The sequence below is a fragment of the Lynx canadensis genome, chromosome A2 (genome assembly GCF_007474595.2).
Source record: "Lynx canadensis isolate LIC74 chromosome A2, mLynCan4.pri.v2, whole genome shotgun sequence".
Lineage (NCBI taxonomy): Eukaryota > Metazoa > Chordata > Mammalia > Carnivora > Felidae > Lynx > Lynx canadensis.
In genome coordinates, this window is record NC_044304.2 from 17637090 (window position 1) to 17654836 (window position 17747).

Below are 17747 nucleotides of genomic sequence, written 5' to 3' on the forward strand. Positions count from 1 at the left end.
CCTATTTCCTTTATATACACACACCAGCCTCCCCTACTGACCTCTTAGCCCTGATGCACCTCTCCCCACTGCTCCTCTTCTCATCCCTTAATCCAAAGTCCCCACTGTGACCCCAACTCACCCTGAAACCTCAAAACCAATCATACTCTACCCCCCAGTGTCCCAACTTTCTACAACCCTCTTGACATGAAACCCCCATGACCCTACCATGACCTTCCCTGCCCCATTTTGACCCCCTTTTGTCCACTGTTGAGAGGGCCCATACCTTGGGACCAATCAGGCCCTCCTTTCCAGGGGTCCCCGACTGGCCCGGCATACCCGGCTCCCCCTGGAGAAGAGAAAACATGAGCTGGGCCTTGGCCCACCCATCCTCTCCCCATTCTGGGTGCCCCACACTTACCACATCTCCCTTGCGTCCTGCCAGCCCAGGGCGGCCAGGGGGACCAGCTTCTCCCTGCAGGGATCAATCAGGTAGAAGGGTCAGACAGGCCCCAGGCCCCACAGACGCCCATGTTCCCTTCACCTCTGTACCTTATCTCCCTTCTCTCCGTCAAGGCCACAGGCCCCCTTTATCCCTCGTTCACCCTGGGGGGGGGAAAGAAATGGAAAAGTGACTTCCAGACACCTAACCCCTTGACCAGACCATGTAACCACTCTCCAAACTGGCCTCAGACACTCTAATCTCTGACCTGTCAACCCCTAATCTAATGCCACACATTCAATCCCATATACCCCAACATCTGACCCCAGATACCTGACCTTTGACCCCAGATACCTTGCCCTCCAACATCAGGCCTTCCTGACCAGGAAAAAAGCCCAGCCCCTTCCCACCTTGAGGCCCCGGGGACCCATGAAGCCAATATCTCCTTTGTCGCCTCGGATACCAGGGGTTCCATCCTTTCCTGGTGATCCCTGGTAGAGAGAGGGGTCAATATGGAGTCAAGAGAGGTCAGGAGGGATCCAGGGGAATCACTCTGGATGAAAGGAACAGGAAACACCACAGGGGTGAGAGTCACTATTGGAGGCCAGAGCCAATGGAAGGGCAGGATTTTCCATGGGCAGAGGTCACCATGCGGGTGGAAACATCATAGCAGTTACTGTGAAGGTGGGGGCACTGGGCAGCATGAGGACACCATGAGACCACTGGATCACTATAAGGTCAAAGGCCACCACAGGGATATGGGGCCCTGTGGGGCAGGGGGTCTCTGAGGGAGCAGGGGCATCTTACCGGGTCACCTGGGATCCCTGCAGCACCAGGTTCACCCTGTAGGAAACACAGATGGGGGAGGGCCACCTTTCAGTGTGACTGTCCCCCGTGCCACTCAGTGACTCCCAGGCTGCACACAAATCCCATGTAATCACATGGCCACGTGGCCAACAGTGAGGGAGGCTGGAAACCCTCCAACGTTCAGAGGACACCCATGAGACAGATGTGTGTGACGGGTGGTTTGGGGTCTGTGCCTGGGGCAGGGCTGACCTTGGGTCCTGTGAGTCCACGAGCTCCCAGCAACCCGGTTGAGCCCTTGTCACCAGGCTCTCCCTTGGTGCCCTGTGGGTGTAACCAGGAGAGGGACATAATCAGGACCACACCAGGCTGGAGGCTTGAAGTATGACTGGAACCTGCCAGGTGGGGCAGCGCTCGCTCCCACCCATCATCCTCAGTGTGGCTCATTTCTCATCCCAGGCCCTCAGATCCCTGCCCCTTCTTCCTACCATGGGGCTCCTGAACCAACCTGGAGTACTCCTGACACCTAAGAAGCCCCTTGTCTGTTCCCAGAGGGCCTCTCTTCGAGCTACATTCCACAGAGCTCCCTGGCAACCTCACATGGAGGTCCTTGAGCCCACTGTAGAGCCCCCATCCTCTCAGCCACTCCACAGAGTTGCCACAGCCTACTGAATCCCCTCCTTCTAACCCCCAGAAAGCCCCCATCCTCCCCTTTTTTCCTCACAGACCCTCAATAGAGCCCCCACAGCCCACAGAAACCCTCTCCTGACCTTATATAGAGTACCCCACCCTCTTCTCTGTACCTTCTCTCCAGGGTTCCCAGTGTCTCCTCGAGGTCCTTTGTCACCATCTATGCCCCGAGGCCCTCGTTCGCCCTGGGTCAGGGGTCAGAAGTGAGGGTCAGGGGCTGGTGGTCTCTCACCATCTGAGGGTTTGAGCTCTCAGATTCCCTGGCCCAGCCCCCACGGGAGCTCCTCCCACACCCAAGATATACCCATTCTGTACGTGAGCCAGACCTACTCACCATGTCCCCTTTGGCACCCCGTGGCCCTGGAGGCCCCACAGCCATAGCTGCATCACCCTGAGTGGACAGAGGGCAATCAGAGGACGCAGGACCACACTTAGCCCCTGCCTCTGCCCTCCCGCATGCCCACACTCACCTTGTCACCCTTTAGCCCTGTAGTTCCAGTGTCACCCTATTGGGTGGAAGAGTGTGAATCTCTCCAAACTGAGGAGTCCCAAGTCCTGAATTACAAAATCTGGCTCCACCCCCACCCACCCTGGGGCCTTTTCCCCATGTCCTTACCTTCTCCCCACGTTCCCCCCGGCTGCCCGGAGGCCCCTGTATGAGAAAACAACAGTGAGCTAAATAAACTTGGGGGCATTAGTGGGGAGACCGCTCAGGGGGTAGGGGACGACCAAGGGTCCAAGGGGAATGGGAGACATGAAGAACCAGAGAGTACATAAAAAGAACCAGAAGTCTACAGAGTGTGTCCCAACAGCACAGAGGGCACAGGCAGGGGAATGAAGTCACATCACTGGTGCTTTCCCCAAGGGGACCCACCGTGAGTCCTCGGGGTCCCTCCTGGCCGGGACGGCCGTCTTCACCCTGGATGGTGACATTGAGTTCATTGACTCAGAAGTTGGAAATGAGAGGCAAGAGCTGTGGTAAAGGGAGCCATGGCTGCAGAGCAGGAAGTACATACCCGGACACCAGGTTCCCCACGCTCGCCTCGGGCCCCAGGCAGCCCTGCTCCAGGGTCTCCCTGGAGATCAACAGGACACCAGGGATATGAGAGGGGAATCAGTTGGGGGACAGAGGGTCAAGGGAGGTCAGTGGAGGGTGGAGGGAGTGATGGATACAGGAGAGCCAGCAGCATTGTCCCATCTACCTTGTCTCCTTTGAGTCCAGAGGGCCCGGGCACTCCCTGTGGGCAGAGTAAGGTGAGTGTCCCATGCCCTCAAAAGCACACACACATACCCAGCCACACAGTGTGTCCCAGTTCCCACCTGGACAGACTCCAACACACAGGAATCAGATACCCGGGACAGAGAGCACTTCTACTCACCGCTGACCCTGGTGGTCCAGGTGGCCCCAAGGGACCTGGGGCTCCCTCTCTCCCCGGGAGACCTGCCAGACCCTACGGGAACAATAAAGCAAGAGGCAGAGAATGACTTGGAGACCTTCCTCCCCTATGGCCCCTCCAAGACTGGAGCCCCTGAGGCAGGGCCTGGGCCCCCTTCTCCTCACCCACTACCAAATTCAGAAGTCCTGAAGTCACCAAGTCCCTGCATGCTGCTCCCAGCACGCTTACCCGCTCTCCACTGGGGCCTGGCTGACCCATCTCTCCACGAAGGCCTGTCTGACCGGGGAATCCGACAACACCAGGAGCACCAGGGGGCCCAGGGGGGCCCGCATCTCCCTGGAACAGAGATAGCAAAGGGAGGAATGGCCCCAACAGGACTCCTTCCCAGAACCAGGCCCAGAATGCCTTCTTCCCACTTCCAGGCACCTCCCTGCCTGCTGCACACCACTGGTGATGGGGCATCGACTAACCTTCAGACCTGGAGGACCAGCTGGCCCAAGGGGGCCCTGGACCCCGATTCCTGGGTCACCCTTCAAGGGAAAGAGGGGTCAGATCAGCTCTCCGAGTCCCAGGAACATGACCCCCAGCAGGGATGCTTTAGGGTACACATACCTTATTACCCTTGAGTCCAGGAGCCCCTTTTTGACCCTAAAAAAGCAAAGTAAACAGTACTTGAGACGGGAGGAACATGAACCCAGAGCTTAGACACGGCCCAAGAATATTCCCAGGGTAGCTCACATGTGGAACTCAGACACGTAAGCAAGGATTGGCTCACAGGAGCCCAGAGGTGACCACAGATATGTGGGAGTTTAGGCGTGGCTACAGACCCGGGGAGCCCACACAGAAGCACAGGCGTAGGGACCTCCGGTGTGAGCACAGACACACAGGAGCTCCCAGGAGCACACAAATGTTGCCCCATCCTGGGGAGCTAAGACAGGCCCACAAGCATGTATTCAGATACATGGAACGCAGAGGTGGCAGGGGAAAGGGGTACATTAACAGGAGACCTAGGGCATCAGACAGGGACACACACATGTGTGTTCAGACACAGTGAGGAGCAGAAGACCTAGGAGAGGCACAAGGAAGCAAAGACACACCCCCGCCCCCACCCAGGAGTGAGGAAGCCAAGAGGCTGGATCCCTGTGTACTCCCTGGAGCAGGATCCTGAATGCTGGAGGGTGCACAGGCCTGGGAATGGTCCCTCATGTCCACACCTGCACTCCTCACTCCCAGCTGACTTGCCCAGACCCCAGACTCACATCTTCCCCAGGGTCTCCAGGCTCCCCTGCACGGCCAGCTTCACCCTGCACAGAAAGGGTAGTAAGGGGATCTAGCCACCCAGCCTGGCCCCCCTCTACACAGTGCTTAGGCCCTTGGGCTGGGTCTGCTTCACCTTCTCGCCCCGAGGCCCTGGCAGTCCTCGATCACCTTTGGCTCCCTGTAGAGACAGGGGACAGGAAGCAACATGGGCATTAGGGGCACAGAAAGATGACACCCAAGGAAGGAGGTGCAGGGTCCAATGTAACATGTATTATGAAAGCCCAGAGTCATGAAGATGGGTGAACTATGCTGTCGGAAGCTCCACACTCACCGGCTCTCCCACCAGGTCTCCAGCAAGGCCTCCGGGGGCTCCCTGATGAGGGAGAAGGGTCAGTGGGATGCCCTGGCCCCCCTCAGTCCCTCCCCCCAGGGCTTCTGCACACTCACCTTCTCTCCCTTTGCTCCAGGGGGCCCGACCACAGCCTGTGGGGAATGCCCAGTGAGTTACCTAGCCCCCCCCCGCCTTCTCCCCAGCCCCACCCCGCCGGCCTGGATGGTGAGGCAGAGGAGCTGGTACAGAGGGTCGGGGTCAGGGTCAGGATCACCTGTCCAGGAGCCCCCATGGGTCCAGGCTCTCCTTTAGGTCCAACAGGGCCGGGCAGACCTGGCGACCCCTGTGACAGGGCAATGGGAAGGACTCAGTGCCTCCCTACCACCCTGGGCCTGCTGCCGCTGCTCTCCCTACTCTCTAGGCCCAGGACTGGGCACACGGCCCCATCACAGGCTTGGAGAAAGCTCTCCCAGAATACACACCGGCACACCAGGAGCTCCTCTGTCTCCATCTTTGCCACTGGCACCATCACGACCTGGGGCTCCCGGCTTCCCTGTCTCCCCCTGAAAGGGAGGAGCTCTGTCATGGGCCTGCCCACTGACTCCTGACCCCCTGGAGTTCAGTCTTGACCCCCAGGACTCACCACTTGTCCAGGCAGACCCGGTGCCCCTTGAGGACCCTGAAGGAGACAAGTCAGATGTGAGGGGAACAAGGGGGAACGTGGGACCCAGGAGGCAGGACACGGTGTCCCTGCAGGGACCTCACTTACCACGAGGCCTGAAGGGCCAGGAGGGCCAGGAAGTCCCACAGCCCCGGTGGGTCCGGGCAGGCCCTGGGGGAAGAAACAGTTCAGGGCAGCTCCAATCCCACGTGGCTCCCTGTGACTCTAACCCCTGAGCTGGGCCACTCACCCGTCCTGGTGGTCCTGTCTCTCCAGGCTCCCCCTGCCAAAAACCCAGAGACCTTATGACCCCACAAAAAGACAAGAGGCTCCTCAGCCCTCTGCCCATAAGAAAAGCCCACATGGATGGGGCACCTTGGTGCTTAGCCCCATCGCAGGGTGATGACAACCCAGGGGGGTGGCAGGGGCTATCCTGGTGTGGACATGGCTCAGAGGAGCCTCCTCTGCCTTTTAGCCACACGCCTGCACACACCTATACTCACCTTCAGGCCAGAAGGACCCTGGGGTCCTGTGGAGCCAGCAAGGCCCTAGAAAAAAGTATCAAGAGCAGGGGACGGGAGTCAGAGTCATCTGCCGGGGCTCGGGGATTAACACAAACAAGGCCTGGCTCACCAGTGGGGATTAGTGCCCATCCCACCCCCACCAGGCAGTGCTCTCCTGTTACTCACCGGGGCACCAGGAGGTCCAGGGTCTCCGTGGCCACCCTGTTGGAGAGAGAAGGAGTCTGGTGAGGCGGAGCCAGTCCCACCCCACCAGAGAAACTAAGGCAGTACTGACCCTTGTGGCATGGGGCAGGATGGGGGCAGGAGGGGTGAGGATTCTGATACTCACCACTGGGCCAGGGGTCCCCCTTGGACCTTGCAAACCCTGGATAGAGAAGGGGGGCTGCTGAGCCTCAATCCGGGCCTCATGTGGGCCTATTTCCAACCTGCAGAGGCCTCTGTCTAGGGAGCCCACATGCAGGCTGCCACCCCTCAGGCATAGATCACCCCATACCCTCAGGGATAACACATCCTGGCCTACACACCACACCACACACACACACACACACACACACACACACACACACACACCTGCACTCACACCCTGGCACGCAGGCACAACATCCTTGTCACTGGTGACATGTGCACAGAGCAGCCAGCTCCCAGCAGAGGGCAGCTGTTCCCAGGAGCCTGGGCCAGGATGTTCCTGCCACCACTCACTTACCGGCTTCCCTTCAGGCCCAGCCACACCACGCTCTCCTGGTAGACCCTGAAGAGAACAGGTTTAAGACCACATGGATCCTCTTTGTTCCCACATCCCAGCCACCCCAGACAGTCCCAGGCAGTGCAGACTCCAGTCCAGACAACACTGTAAGAGCCCCGTGAAGGCACATGGGTGACCTGTGGCACAGACTCACCGGGCTGCCATCAAGACCCCTCTGTCCAGGCTCTCCCCGGTCTCCCTTGATGCCTGGCACACCCTGCAAGCAGAACGGCATGTCCTGAGCCCCCAGTCACTGCTATGTGCCCATAGACACACCACTGCTCACGTGCCCCCCTAAAGGAGAGGGAAGCATGATGGGTTAGCAGGCCTCACCCTGTCTCCCTTGGGGCCTCGGTCGCCATCACTGCCTGGATCGCCCTGTAGGGATGACATGTCAAGCTGGACCCTGGTGCCATGGCAGGGAGTGGCCCCCCTGTTGATCGCACACTGACCTTAGTGCCTTTGAGTCCAGGGGGTCCTTGCACTCCAGAGAGTCCAGGACCTAGCTCATCCACAGCCACCTACAAATACCAGGTCATAGGAGAGAAATGTGTCTATCACAGAGGCATGGAGGGGTCACCCCGGATTAAAGGATCCCACAGGATTATGGGTTAGAGACACCATATGGAGTTTCTGGGGCCTAGGTTAATGGTGCCCTCCTGGTAACAACAGTCACAGGCCCAGGGCAGGGCTGGCTGATCACCTTGGGGCCAGGAGGGCCAGGAGGTCCAGGGAGGCCAGGAGGGCCGTCTCTGCCCTGTGGAGAAGAAGGAAACGGTGTGGCTTCCCCAGCACAACACCCAGGAAGTCCCGCCCCCTGTACCCTCTCTCAGCTCACCTGTTCCCCACGTTCTCCTTTCTCTCCTCGTTCTCCCTGAGGTGCAAATAGCAGGGTGGGGGCCACGTCCACGGGGAGCCCAGCCCCTCCTGGCCCCACATCCCCAGCCTTCCTGGCTAGCCCAGCTCACCCTCTCTCCTGGCCTTCCTGCCTCCCCTGCGTCCCCAGCCCGGCCTGGGAGCCCAGGAATACCAGGCTTTCCAGGCTCCCCGGCAAGGCCGGGAGGTCCAGGGGGGCCCCTTTCCCCAAGAGCCAGGCCTGGTGGCCCCTGAGGGCCAGGGTCTCCACGATCTCCCTTCAGCCCACGTTCTCCAGAAAAGCCAATGGGTCCCTGGAGGAACAGAAGAGTGAATGTTGCTAGAGGTGGGTGACACCGTCCACAGGACATCCCCACTGAGTGATCGACACTCACCTCCTTGCCTGGAGGGCCCCGCTCGCCTGGGTCCCCCTTAGGACCACGGCGCCGGTCAGGCAAGGGCAGGAAGCTGCCGGAGCTCTCATCCCAGGTCTCCACGATCTCTCGCAGGGCAGATGTCTGAGTGATAACAAGGGGTTAGGGAAACAGGGACCGTTCCTGCAGCCACCCAGGCCCTCGCCAGGCCATGTGGGCACTCCTTGCCCCCTGGGGCCTCCATCCACCCCCACTCTCAGCCCCCAAACAACCTACCTTGATGCCAATCGTTTCCAGCAACCGCTCCACATTCTGGGGACACAAGCTGGGTGAGGGGCTACCCTCAGAGAAGCCCCACGCTGCTCCCAGAAACAGCTTCCATACTCTCTTCTCCAGGCCTCTTGCCCACAGGACACTTTAGCGCTGGTTGAGGTGGCTCAAGGCCCTGGAAGCCCCTCCCTGGCATGCCCCCATTGCCTGGTCCCCCCAGTGTAGACTACGGGAATCCCAATAGGACAGGAGACTGAACACACAGGACAGAACCCATGGGGCCACAGGGCAAGGGGAAGAGGATAGAGGTGGCTCCTTTAGGCATGCAAATAAGAGTCGAGGACCAGGTCCTAAGCTTCACTCACCCCCACGCTCCCAGGTTCTCCTCTCAGGCCACGTTCTCCCGGAAGGCCCTAGAGACACCAAGAGACAAGTTGCTGGACCCAGTTTCTGGGGGAAGTGTGCATGCACCATGTGGGAGCTATGGCTACCTGGGCATGTGAGAAAGGTGGGGACCTCACCTGTTCCCCTTTGGGTCCACTCTCCCCACGGTCACCCTGAGAACAAAGAGTGATCACAAAGAGAGGTGGGGGGAAATGCCTCAACCCTACTAGCCCCTCACCATACCCCCTACCCACCACATGCACACTCACCTTGGGGCCTGTGTTTCCTGGAACCCCAGGAAAACCCTGAGATATGATAGAACACAAAGAGGTCACATAGGATCATGGTATCCCAGGATGGTATCCAGTGGGAACATAATGGCCCCCGACGTTCCCAAGTCCTAGAACGACCCTCCTGGATACTCACCTGGCCAGAAGGGCCCACCTGCCCAGGGAGGCCTGGGGGACCCTGGAGTCCAGGGCTACCAGGAGCTCCACGCTCACCCTTGGGACCCTCATGGCCCTGTGGGGGATGCAGCCAGGATCAGGACCCTGAGGCCCCAGAAAAGAGTGGAACCATATATCACAGATATCACAGGGTCATAGGTCAGGTTGCAGTAGGCTCCAGCACTCACTTCTCTCCCAGGGGTGCCTGAATCTCCCTTCTCTCCCTGTGGAGGACAAGGGTACTTTAGATAGGGCCCTATTCTGAGGGCAGAACAGACTCCAAGCGAGGGGTCTTACCTTCCTTCCATCTTCTCCAGGGTCCCCAGGTTCCCCCTGTGGGCACAAGATTCACATCAGCCCCAAAATTCACTGGTGTCTGGCTGCAAGACACTGGCTTGGCTGGTCTCAGATGATTGTATGTCTGTGTCTATGACTCCAAGCCTCTGTGTCTTGGAGCACGGCCTATGACCATCTGAATGAGCCTTTATACATCTGAGGGCATGCCTGTGTGGTTCTGCTCACTTCTACATGTAACTGCACATGTTCTCTGGCTTTCTAGATGTAATACCACATCTATGCGTGTGTGTGTGTGTGTGTGTGTGTGTGTGTGTGTGTTAGCATGTGTATCCATGCATGGGCCTTATGTCCTCATAGGTGGCACTTAGTAGGTGTCTGTCGGTCTGCACATTGTGACTCATATCTACATATGGGCATGTACATGTATACACAGGGCGGACATGTGTCTACATGTCTCTGGTGCCTTGAGAATTGTCTCTATGTCTCAATATCTGTGTACAAGTCAACATGTGTGGCCATATGTAGGTGAGTGACTGCGGATATGAATGTACGTGTCACATGCCAGAGCCTTGGATGTGTGTCTCATTATGTTTCAGCACAGGTCCACATGTGGCCCTGGTCCCATGTCTTAGCACATATCTGGTCTGGGTGGAAGTGTCTGTGTCAACAAGTCTCCAAGTATCCGTCAATGTGGCTTCATGCAAGTATGTGTGCCCCTCTCAATCTGTGTCTGTGGCTCTTCACCTGATCCCGTGGCTGTGGGTTATTTTAGCAGGTGTCAGTCCATCTGGGCACAAATCAGCATGCCCACATAACTCACTGCGAGGCTGCCTGATGTGCACGTGACGTGGATTTCAGTATGTATCTGTATGTAGGTCTGGGCTAGGTACATGGGTGTTGACACACCTCAGCAAGTGTCTGCCTGTGTGTCCCACGTGCAGCTACATATCTGGTCTGGGTACACGTGCTGACATTTCTCAGTAGGTGTCCCTGCGTCTGCTCTAGAAACTCACATTTTTCCCATTCAGGCCAGGCTTGCCATCCTCTCCTGGCTTTCCCTGTGGGAACAGAACATTAAGTCAGGGATCGGGTGAGGGCAGTAACGGGGCAAAAGGGTACCTTGAGGGGGGCCTGGCTGGCTCAGTTTGTAGAGCATGAGGCTCTTGATCTCAGGATCATGAGTTTGAGCCCCACATTGGGTGTAGAGATTATATACATACATACGTACATACGTATATACATACATATGTAAATAAACTTTTAAAAAATGGGTACCATGAAAACTCAGTCTCACCTGGGCTCCAGGGGGGCCAGACGGGCCAGGGGGTCCGTGTTCTCCTCGGAGGCCTGGAAGGCCCTGGAAAAAGTCTTTGCTAGGGTTGAAAGAGCCACTGAGAGCCCCTGGAGCACACCCATGGACTGGGGAGGACCCCATTAAGATCCTCCTTGAGTGTAGAGACCCCCAAAATTTGGCGGTTTCACTGAAATCCCCTGAGGCAGAGACTCCATTGGTTAGGGCCCCCACCCCTACTAAAACTCCCAAGGGAATAACCTACAGGACTTGGGGGAACTAATAAGGCCCCCAAGGCGAGGCCAAGAAGGTCAGAAAGCTGGACCCTGCTAAAACCTGCCTGCCAGGGACTGAGACCCCTCCCAAGGACAGAGCTGGACCAACTGCTCCTATTCCCAGTGGTACTGTGAAATGATGACCCCGGGCAATTTATGCTGGACCTGAGCCACCCTCCGGCCTAAGATCTCCCCTCACTGGGGTGCCTGGGTGGCTCAGTCGGTTGAGCGTCCGACTTCGGCTCAGGTCATGATCTCGCAGTCCGTGAGTTCAAGCCTGGCATCGGGCCCTGTGCTGACAGCTCGGAGCCTGAAGCCTGCTTCTGATTCTGTGTCTCCCTCTCTCTCTGCCCCTCCCCTTCTCATGCTCTGTCTCTCTCACTCTCAAAAATGAATAAATGTTAAAAAAAAAAAAAACAAAACCAGATCTCCCCTCACTTACGTCTCTCCCTGGGTCTCCAGCTTTGCCTGCAGCACCCTGAGGAGAGACTCAAAGTCAGGGAGTCTGCAGTGATCACGGGGTCAGGAGCACCACCCACCAACAACACCACTAGTTCCTGTGAACTCAGGCCTGCAAGGCACTAACATCCCCCACCCAGGAAGGTTCTAGGAGAAGACACAGATACCCCACCTAGCTCCCGAGTTCATCAAGACCAAGAAGACCCAGGTGAGGCTAGGGTCATAAGAAGAGGAAAGGGAAAGGTGTGACCAGACCATGACCATCATGACTCACATGCAGCCCAGGGGGGCCAGGGGCTCCTGGTTTACCATCCAGCCCACTGCGGCCATCCAGGCCAGGTGAACCCCGGTCACCCTGAGGAAAATAGAGAAGTAAGAGGCCTCAAAGGATAAGATGGACCTAAGAGCCTGGCTCGCGGCTAAAAACCTCCATGCCCTCTCACCTTCTCTCCTGTTGGGCCTCGGACACCTGGGTCCCCCTGGAGGGAACAAGGTCAGATAAGAGGTGAGGGTAAGAGGAGGACTGAGGCTGCTGGGGCAAAGAGTATCACTCACCTGAGGGCCTGGGGGCCCCCGGAGTCCACTGATGCCCTGAGGATAGGGGAAGGAAGAAATCAGACCAGGCTTTCCCAGACTCACACCTCCTCATGGGACCAACCACACTCACCCTCTCCCCAGCAGCTCCAGGGGGGCCTGGGTCACCCTTGGGTCCTCGAGGACCCTCCTGTCCACGGTCCCCCGGCTCTCCCTGTGGCAGAGACAAGCTGGTTGAAGGAACGGCCCTAGGGCTGCAGGCATGCCCATCATGGAGGCACCAGGGGGCTTCCCTGTGCTCAGAGCTTCACTCCATCCACAGACCCTGATACCTTCTCTCCAGCTCCAACTCCCATGTCTACCTGTGGGGGGGGGGATAGTCAGTGAATGGTTCAACAAGGAGAATTGGGGCTAGTGAGGGGCTATGGGATCAATGGAGCTATCAGGAGGCCATGAGGGGAACAGGGGGCAGTGGAAGGGATGAAGGGATACCATGTGGCGCCAACAGGGGCAGGTGAGGGACAGGATAGAGGACCACACCCAGCTAAGCCCTTACCAGCCGTGCAGGGGGTCCCGGGAGACCCTGGGAAAGGAAATGATTATGATCAATAGGAGCCCCAAGATCACAGGGCATGGCTGTTCATCCCAGACTCAACTCTGCTCCCCGATTCCCTGAAGCACCCCAATGCCAACACCCAGAAGGCAGGTCAGGCCTGGAGACAGCCATCAATACTCCCCACCTTGACCTCCAGGTCCCTTATGTACACACTGACCAGACCAAGCACTGGAAACTCCCATCCCTCCAAGCCCAGAACACTGGCATTACTCACCGGCTCCCCACGGTCACCCTTGGGTCCAGATGGTCCAGGGCTGCCCTGTAGAAAGTCAGGGGGTCACTCAAGATAGGCAGCGATTTCAGGAAGCTTTGGAAGCAAACTAAAGACTCATGGGGATCCTGGTGGCCTTTGGGGGTTGTGACGAAGGGGTCACAGGGGATTGTGAGCGTTTATCATTGCAGGGTTGGGATGGCAGGAGCGGGGGCTGGGAACTGGATGGCTGAAGTTGGGGTTAGGGGTCAGGGTTAGGACTCACGTTTCGTCCATCCTCTCCAGGATCTCCTTGGTCTCCCTTCTCACCCACAGGTCCTCGAGCTCCAGGTGCCCCCTGAGAAGAGCAGCTGGTCTGAGACAGGCCCTTGTGGCATTCTGCAGGTTTCCCATGACCCCCCATACTGTTCAGGTTCCCCATCACCCCCAAAACCATGCCTGAATTTCCCATCACAATATGCACCCCCTTACTTCTCCCTGCCAGCCTCACCCGAAGGCCACGTTCGCCAGCTTTTCCAGGCAAACCTGGGTCACCCTGGTGATGGAGAGAAAGCCACACTGAGCAGGTGGCTTGGGCTCAAACTGACTCAAGGAGCAGGGGCAGAGAAGGGTCTGGGCACCAGATAGACAGTAGGCAAGGGAATGGATTCGATGACCTGGGGGAGCCCCCAGTCCAGTGGGATCACAGTGCAAGGGTACCGGGTCAGAAATCAGAGTGGGAAGGAGTCTTACCGGGGGACCTTCGTCACCTTTCTCTCCAACTTCACCCTGAGAGACATGAGAATCAGTCCTGGTCCCAAGATCCCCCGCGATGACAGCAACATTCTACTCTCCTACCCCCCAAGACTCCCCCAGCTCCAGCTTTCTTACATCTCGTCCTCGGGGGCCGACGAGTCCTGGGGGGCCAGGCCGCCCAGGGTCTCCCTTCTCTCCAGGAGGTCCTGAGTCACCCTGTGGAGGAGGCAAAAGTGGGGTGAGGCAGGATGCACATAGCAGCCAGTCCCTGAGGGGTGGTAACCCCAGAAACCTTGAGGTTACCCAAGGTCATAGGTACTCACTGGGGGTCCTGCTCTGCCTGTTAGGCCAATGGGACCCTGCAGGGTGTAGGGGGGGAGTACAGGACTTAGTTGGGGCTCCCAGGTACTACCTCATCTCCTGCCACACTCCCCAGCCCCACATTTATTCACCCGGTCTCCAGGGTCTCCTTTGGGGCCAGGGTCTCCTTGAAGAACCAAGCCAGGCGGGCCCTGTGGCGAAAGGATCAGAAGTCAGGGAGAACAACCCTCACCTGCCCTACCCCCTTAGACACTGTCCCTTCACTCACCCGCTCCCCTTTGACTCCTGCAGCTCCTCTAGGCCCCGTGGGCCCCACATCTCCCTGGAAGTAACAAAGACCATCAACCATCAGCATCAGCCCCAGGTTCCATGACCCCACAATCCAGCAATCATGCCACAACCCTATGACTTCCAGGGGCCTCCAGGAAAGCCTAAAGGCAGACCCCATGACCTTGACCTCAATCCTGGATCAGCCTCCATTTCACTCTCGCCAGAATTACCTTCTCTCCTTTGGCCCCAGCACCATCAGGTCCCTGAAAACAAACAGGACAGACACACTTGGCCCTGCCTGGGGATCACAGTACTATGTGATTGACTGGGGATGAGGCAATATGGAACTAGAAGTCACAGAGCTCAGTCTCTGTCCAGAGGTCACAGAGTCACCGCTGGGAGCAGGGCAGGGGTTACACAGAGTTCATGACCTGTATGATGGTCACAGGGTCACAGGTTACAGCCAAGAGTCGGGAGATGCATTGTGGCATCAGGAGAGTCACAGAACTCTTAGCCTTCCCATGGTCCCAAGGTTATGGGGTTTCAGCCTAGAATACTGGTCTACAGGCAGGCCAGTGCTCAGGGAGCCACGCTGTGCTCAGAGCCCCATCCTCCCTTTGCTCACCACTGCAGGGTCCCCAGGGCGACCAGGCTCCCCCTGTGGAAAAAGGATGGGGGCAGGGATGAGTCAGAGACCCATCTAGGAACTCCAGGTCCTGGTGTCCCACCTGCCACAATCCCAAGTGCAGGGGGTGGGAGGGACTGACCCCCAGGCAATGACTCACCTTCTCTCCTCTGCGGCCGGTGGGTCCTGGCGGCCCCTGCATGTGGAAAAGGTGTGAAGCCAGAGCAGGAGGAACACTTGAAAACCCCTCTCCCCGTCCTACCATAGTCACAGACTCACTTCGGGCCCCTCAGCTCCCGGACGTCCAGCCACTCCAGGCGGCCCCTGGGACAGAAGAGCAGAAATGCTGATCCAGGGGGATGGGCAGGGAGATAGTAGCAAGCAAGGGCTAGAAATTATGGGGATGCTGAAGAGAGGGCACAAAAGGTCAGGATTTAGGCAGCAGGGGTCAAACTGAGGGGTGACAGAGTTCAGGTCAGTGGAAGTCAAGGTCAGTTCAGCAGGGTCAGGAAGTAAAAAGCAGGTCCCGGGGGTTAAGGGTTGGAGCCTGCATCAGCAAGAGTCATGTGAGGAGAGGTGGAGGGCCAGGGGCAGGGGGCATCAAGGTTGAGAAGTCAGAACCAGGAAGGGGCACAGAGCGCAGGTCAGCTGGACACAGGCATCAGGTCAGAGGGCTCACCTGCGGTCCCACTGGGCCGGGGGGTCCACGTTCACCCTGAGGGAACAGAATGGGTCAGAGCTGAGTCTGGCCACAGACACTCTGGGGCCCTGAGAAACCCCTAGGCTGCACTTACCTTCTCGCCAATCTCACCCACAGCCCCTTTCAGTCCTCGGTCACCCTAAGGGGAGAGAGATAGGAGAGGCGCCTTGACTGTCAAACCCTAGAGAAGGCGTCTCAAACTCTAGCTATCCTGCCTCCGAAACTACAACCTCTGACCTGCTGAGAGCCCTCATCTCCTGATCCTCCCCCAGCCCCCAGCCCTAGAATTGTCCCAGTGGTCACACCCCACACCTGACCTCCCAAAATAGCACTTACTTTGGGGCCAATGTCCCCAGGAGGTCCTCGTGGGCCCTAGAAGGCGTTTGGAGACTTGAGTTTGGGCATAAGCATAGGATAGAGGGTGGGAAGCTGAGGGAGCTGTGCCCACCCCTCAGAACCCTTGCCCCTACACTCACCCGCTCACCCGGGCTCCCAGGTTGTCCTGGGAGGCCTGGGGCTCCATCCTCACAGTCACCCTGAAGGAGAAACAGATGAGTAGAAGACCCTACCTCCCTCAGCCTCCGCCCTAGAATGGGCACACCAAGAGGTCAGGCCTCCCACCTTTTCTCCTTTCTCTCCAGAGGGGCCAACTGGGCCTTGGGGTCCAGGGCCTCCAGGAAGACCCTAGGAGAAAGTGAGTGAAAACGTGAGCCCCAAACTATGAGGCCCAGCACCCACCCACTGCCCCCAGAAGAGCCTCAGCCTCAGTATCCACACCCCTGAGATGGCCCCCAAGTTCCCCAGCAGAGCCTCAAGGCTCCCTCACCGGCAGCCCAGGCTCCCCTGGAACAGTGCCACCATCACCTGGTCCTGGGGGGCCCTGAGAGAGAACAGTAGGTCAGGAGCCAGCCAATGGGAATCAGACTCCAAGCCACCCCCAGGACACCTTGCCCCTCACTTACCCGCTCCCCACGATCGCCTTTGTCACCCTGGAAGACAGATCATGACTCCATGACCCTGGACCACACCTCCACTCCCAAATATACCAGGAGAAATGAAGGTCATGGGGACAAATTGGATTACAAAGGTCACGGAGGAACTGAGGAGTCATGGGGGGGCTAAGAGGTCATATGGGGTCAGAGCAACCAGTAGGCGTTATATGGGTTCAAATGGGGTCACCAGGTTACTGGATCACACTGAGGTCATGAGACCATAAAGGGATCATGTTGTCACCTTCACAGTCGTTCCAGGAAGTCCTGGGGGACCACGGGGTCCTGGGTCCCCCAGTGGGCCACGGGATCCAGGGAGGCCCTAATGGAGGAGACAAAGTATAAAGTACAACCCCACTGACCCTTACTCCTACCCTGCCTCCTGCTGGTTCCCCACCACACACCTCTTGCCCCCACACATCCTAGAACTTACTGGAGGTCCAGGGTCCCCTTTCTGCCCAGGAAGCCCTGGGCCTTCGCCTCCAATGACTCGCCCGGGATCTCCCTGCAGGACAGAAAGCAAAGGGCAGGATTCAGGGCATGGGAGCCTTGAGGCGGGAGAAGTTCCCAGAGGTACCCAGGTATTCCTTATCATGCCACAGGCCCCGCATAGCATCCAGCCTGCTCCTCCCTGGGACATCCTGGCTCCCTCCCTTCCCCCTTCACCTACCGGCTCCCCCTTTGGGCCTCGAGGTCCTCGCTCTCCCTGAGGACAAAATAGAGCAAAGGGTGATGCTTGGGCTCAAGCGCATCCACACTGCCCATCCCCAACGGGTCCCCACCCTCCAGAAAGAACTTCGGGAAGACACTGGGTGAGCAAAGAAGGGAAAGCAACTCACTGGATCTCCACGAGGGCCAGGCCACCCTGAGGAGCCCTGTAAATGGAAGAAGTCAGGGCAGTCAGACCACCTACTCACCCACTCAAGCAAAGAGTCCTACCAAGTGACCTGCAAGGGCAAGGCTTGCTTACCTTGGAGCCAGGGGTTCCAGGAGTCCCAGGGCGGCCAGGGCTGCCTGGAGGTCCATCTGCCCCAGGAAAGCCCTAAGGAGTCAAAGAGGTCAGGGCAGGAAGGGACCCTCCCTCCGTGCCCTTGGTTTGCCGGAGGAGCCGAGACTATTCTTTATCTAGATTCCCACCCCACAGGCCCCTGAGTGTTTCTGGGGTGGAGCAGTGGGGCAGAGAAGCAGCCCTTCTGAGCTAAATGGGGACTCATCCCAGGTACCAGGGCAATGATGAGGTGGAGGGGCCTTCTCTGCCTCTGGGA

The 17747-nt window shown here is 58.1% G+C and overlaps 1 protein-coding gene across 1 annotated transcript in view; it reads right to left on the reverse strand.

The window, feature by feature from the left end:
- The window catches only part of COL7A1 (collagen type VII alpha 1 chain), a 30860-nt gene that overhangs the window by 3261 nt on the left and 9852 nt on the right, over window positions 1–17747 (reverse strand). Inside the window, exons 32-108 of the mRNA XM_030296053.1 lie at window positions 17453–17524; window positions 17322–17357; window positions 17153–17188; window positions 16916–16987; window positions 16727–16804; window positions 16456–16482; window positions 16320–16373; window positions 16115–16177; window positions 15970–16029; window positions 15830–15865; window positions 15588–15632; window positions 15473–15508; window positions 15073–15117; window positions 14954–14989; window positions 14794–14826; window positions 14399–14431; window positions 14167–14220; window positions 14030–14089; window positions 13901–13936; window positions 13713–13793; window positions 13575–13610; window positions 13333–13377; window positions 13108–13179; window positions 12846–12890; window positions 12572–12598; window positions 12348–12377; window positions 12149–12229; window positions 12037–12072; window positions 11925–11960; window positions 11756–11836; window positions 11465–11500; window positions 10751–10813; window positions 10470–10514; window positions 9457–9492; window positions 9348–9383; window positions 9140–9235; window positions 8983–9018; window positions 8851–8886; window positions 8695–8742; window positions 8336–8371; window positions 8081–8203; window positions 7799–7999; window positions 7669–7704; window positions 7534–7587; window positions 7283–7351; window positions 7164–7208; window positions 6985–7047; window positions 6792–6836; window positions 6417–6452; window positions 6254–6289; window positions 6068–6112; window positions 5815–5847; window positions 5673–5735; window positions 5547–5582; window positions 5386–5466; window positions 5178–5246; window positions 5020–5055; window positions 4904–4945; window positions 4706–4750; window positions 4572–4616; window positions 3925–3960; window positions 3783–3842; window positions 3541–3648; window positions 3295–3366; window positions 3118–3153; window positions 2932–2991; window positions 2790–2834; window positions 2532–2567; window positions 2386–2421; window positions 2250–2306; window positions 2029–2100; window positions 1478–1549; window positions 1229–1264; window positions 832–912; window positions 532–585; window positions 401–454; window positions 266–328 (exon numbers count right to left, since the gene is read on the reverse strand). Of these exons, the coding sequence (XP_030151913.1) occupies window positions 266–328; window positions 401–454; window positions 532–585; window positions 832–912; window positions 1229–1264; window positions 1478–1549; window positions 2029–2100; window positions 2250–2306; window positions 2386–2421; window positions 2532–2567; window positions 2790–2834; window positions 2932–2991; window positions 3118–3153; window positions 3295–3366; window positions 3541–3648; window positions 3783–3842; window positions 3925–3960; window positions 4572–4616; window positions 4706–4750; window positions 4904–4945; window positions 5020–5055; window positions 5178–5246; window positions 5386–5466; window positions 5547–5582; window positions 5673–5735; window positions 5815–5847; window positions 6068–6112; window positions 6254–6289; window positions 6417–6452; window positions 6792–6836; window positions 6985–7047; window positions 7164–7208; window positions 7283–7351; window positions 7534–7587; window positions 7669–7704; window positions 7799–7999; window positions 8081–8203; window positions 8336–8371; window positions 8695–8742; window positions 8851–8886; window positions 8983–9018; window positions 9140–9235; window positions 9348–9383; window positions 9457–9492; window positions 10470–10514; window positions 10751–10813; window positions 11465–11500; window positions 11756–11836; window positions 11925–11960; window positions 12037–12072; window positions 12149–12229; window positions 12348–12377; window positions 12572–12598; window positions 12846–12890; window positions 13108–13179; window positions 13333–13377; window positions 13575–13610; window positions 13713–13793; window positions 13901–13936; window positions 14030–14089; window positions 14167–14220; window positions 14399–14431; window positions 14794–14826; window positions 14954–14989; window positions 15073–15117; window positions 15473–15508; window positions 15588–15632; window positions 15830–15865; window positions 15970–16029; window positions 16115–16177; window positions 16320–16373; window positions 16456–16482; window positions 16727–16804; window positions 16916–16987; window positions 17153–17188; window positions 17322–17357; window positions 17453–17524 (4131 nt within the window). The remainder of the gene's footprint in view (window positions 1–265; window positions 329–400; window positions 455–531; window positions 586–831; window positions 913–1228; window positions 1265–1477; window positions 1550–2028; window positions 2101–2249; window positions 2307–2385; window positions 2422–2531; window positions 2568–2789; window positions 2835–2931; window positions 2992–3117; window positions 3154–3294; window positions 3367–3540; window positions 3649–3782; window positions 3843–3924; window positions 3961–4571; window positions 4617–4705; window positions 4751–4903; window positions 4946–5019; window positions 5056–5177; window positions 5247–5385; window positions 5467–5546; window positions 5583–5672; window positions 5736–5814; window positions 5848–6067; window positions 6113–6253; window positions 6290–6416; window positions 6453–6791; window positions 6837–6984; window positions 7048–7163; window positions 7209–7282; window positions 7352–7533; window positions 7588–7668; window positions 7705–7798; window positions 8000–8080; window positions 8204–8335; window positions 8372–8694; window positions 8743–8850; window positions 8887–8982; window positions 9019–9139; window positions 9236–9347; window positions 9384–9456; window positions 9493–10469; window positions 10515–10750; window positions 10814–11464; window positions 11501–11755; window positions 11837–11924; window positions 11961–12036; window positions 12073–12148; window positions 12230–12347; window positions 12378–12571; window positions 12599–12845; window positions 12891–13107; window positions 13180–13332; window positions 13378–13574; window positions 13611–13712; window positions 13794–13900; window positions 13937–14029; window positions 14090–14166; window positions 14221–14398; window positions 14432–14793; window positions 14827–14953; window positions 14990–15072; window positions 15118–15472; window positions 15509–15587; window positions 15633–15829; window positions 15866–15969; window positions 16030–16114; window positions 16178–16319; window positions 16374–16455; window positions 16483–16726; window positions 16805–16915; window positions 16988–17152; window positions 17189–17321; window positions 17358–17452; window positions 17525–17747) is intronic.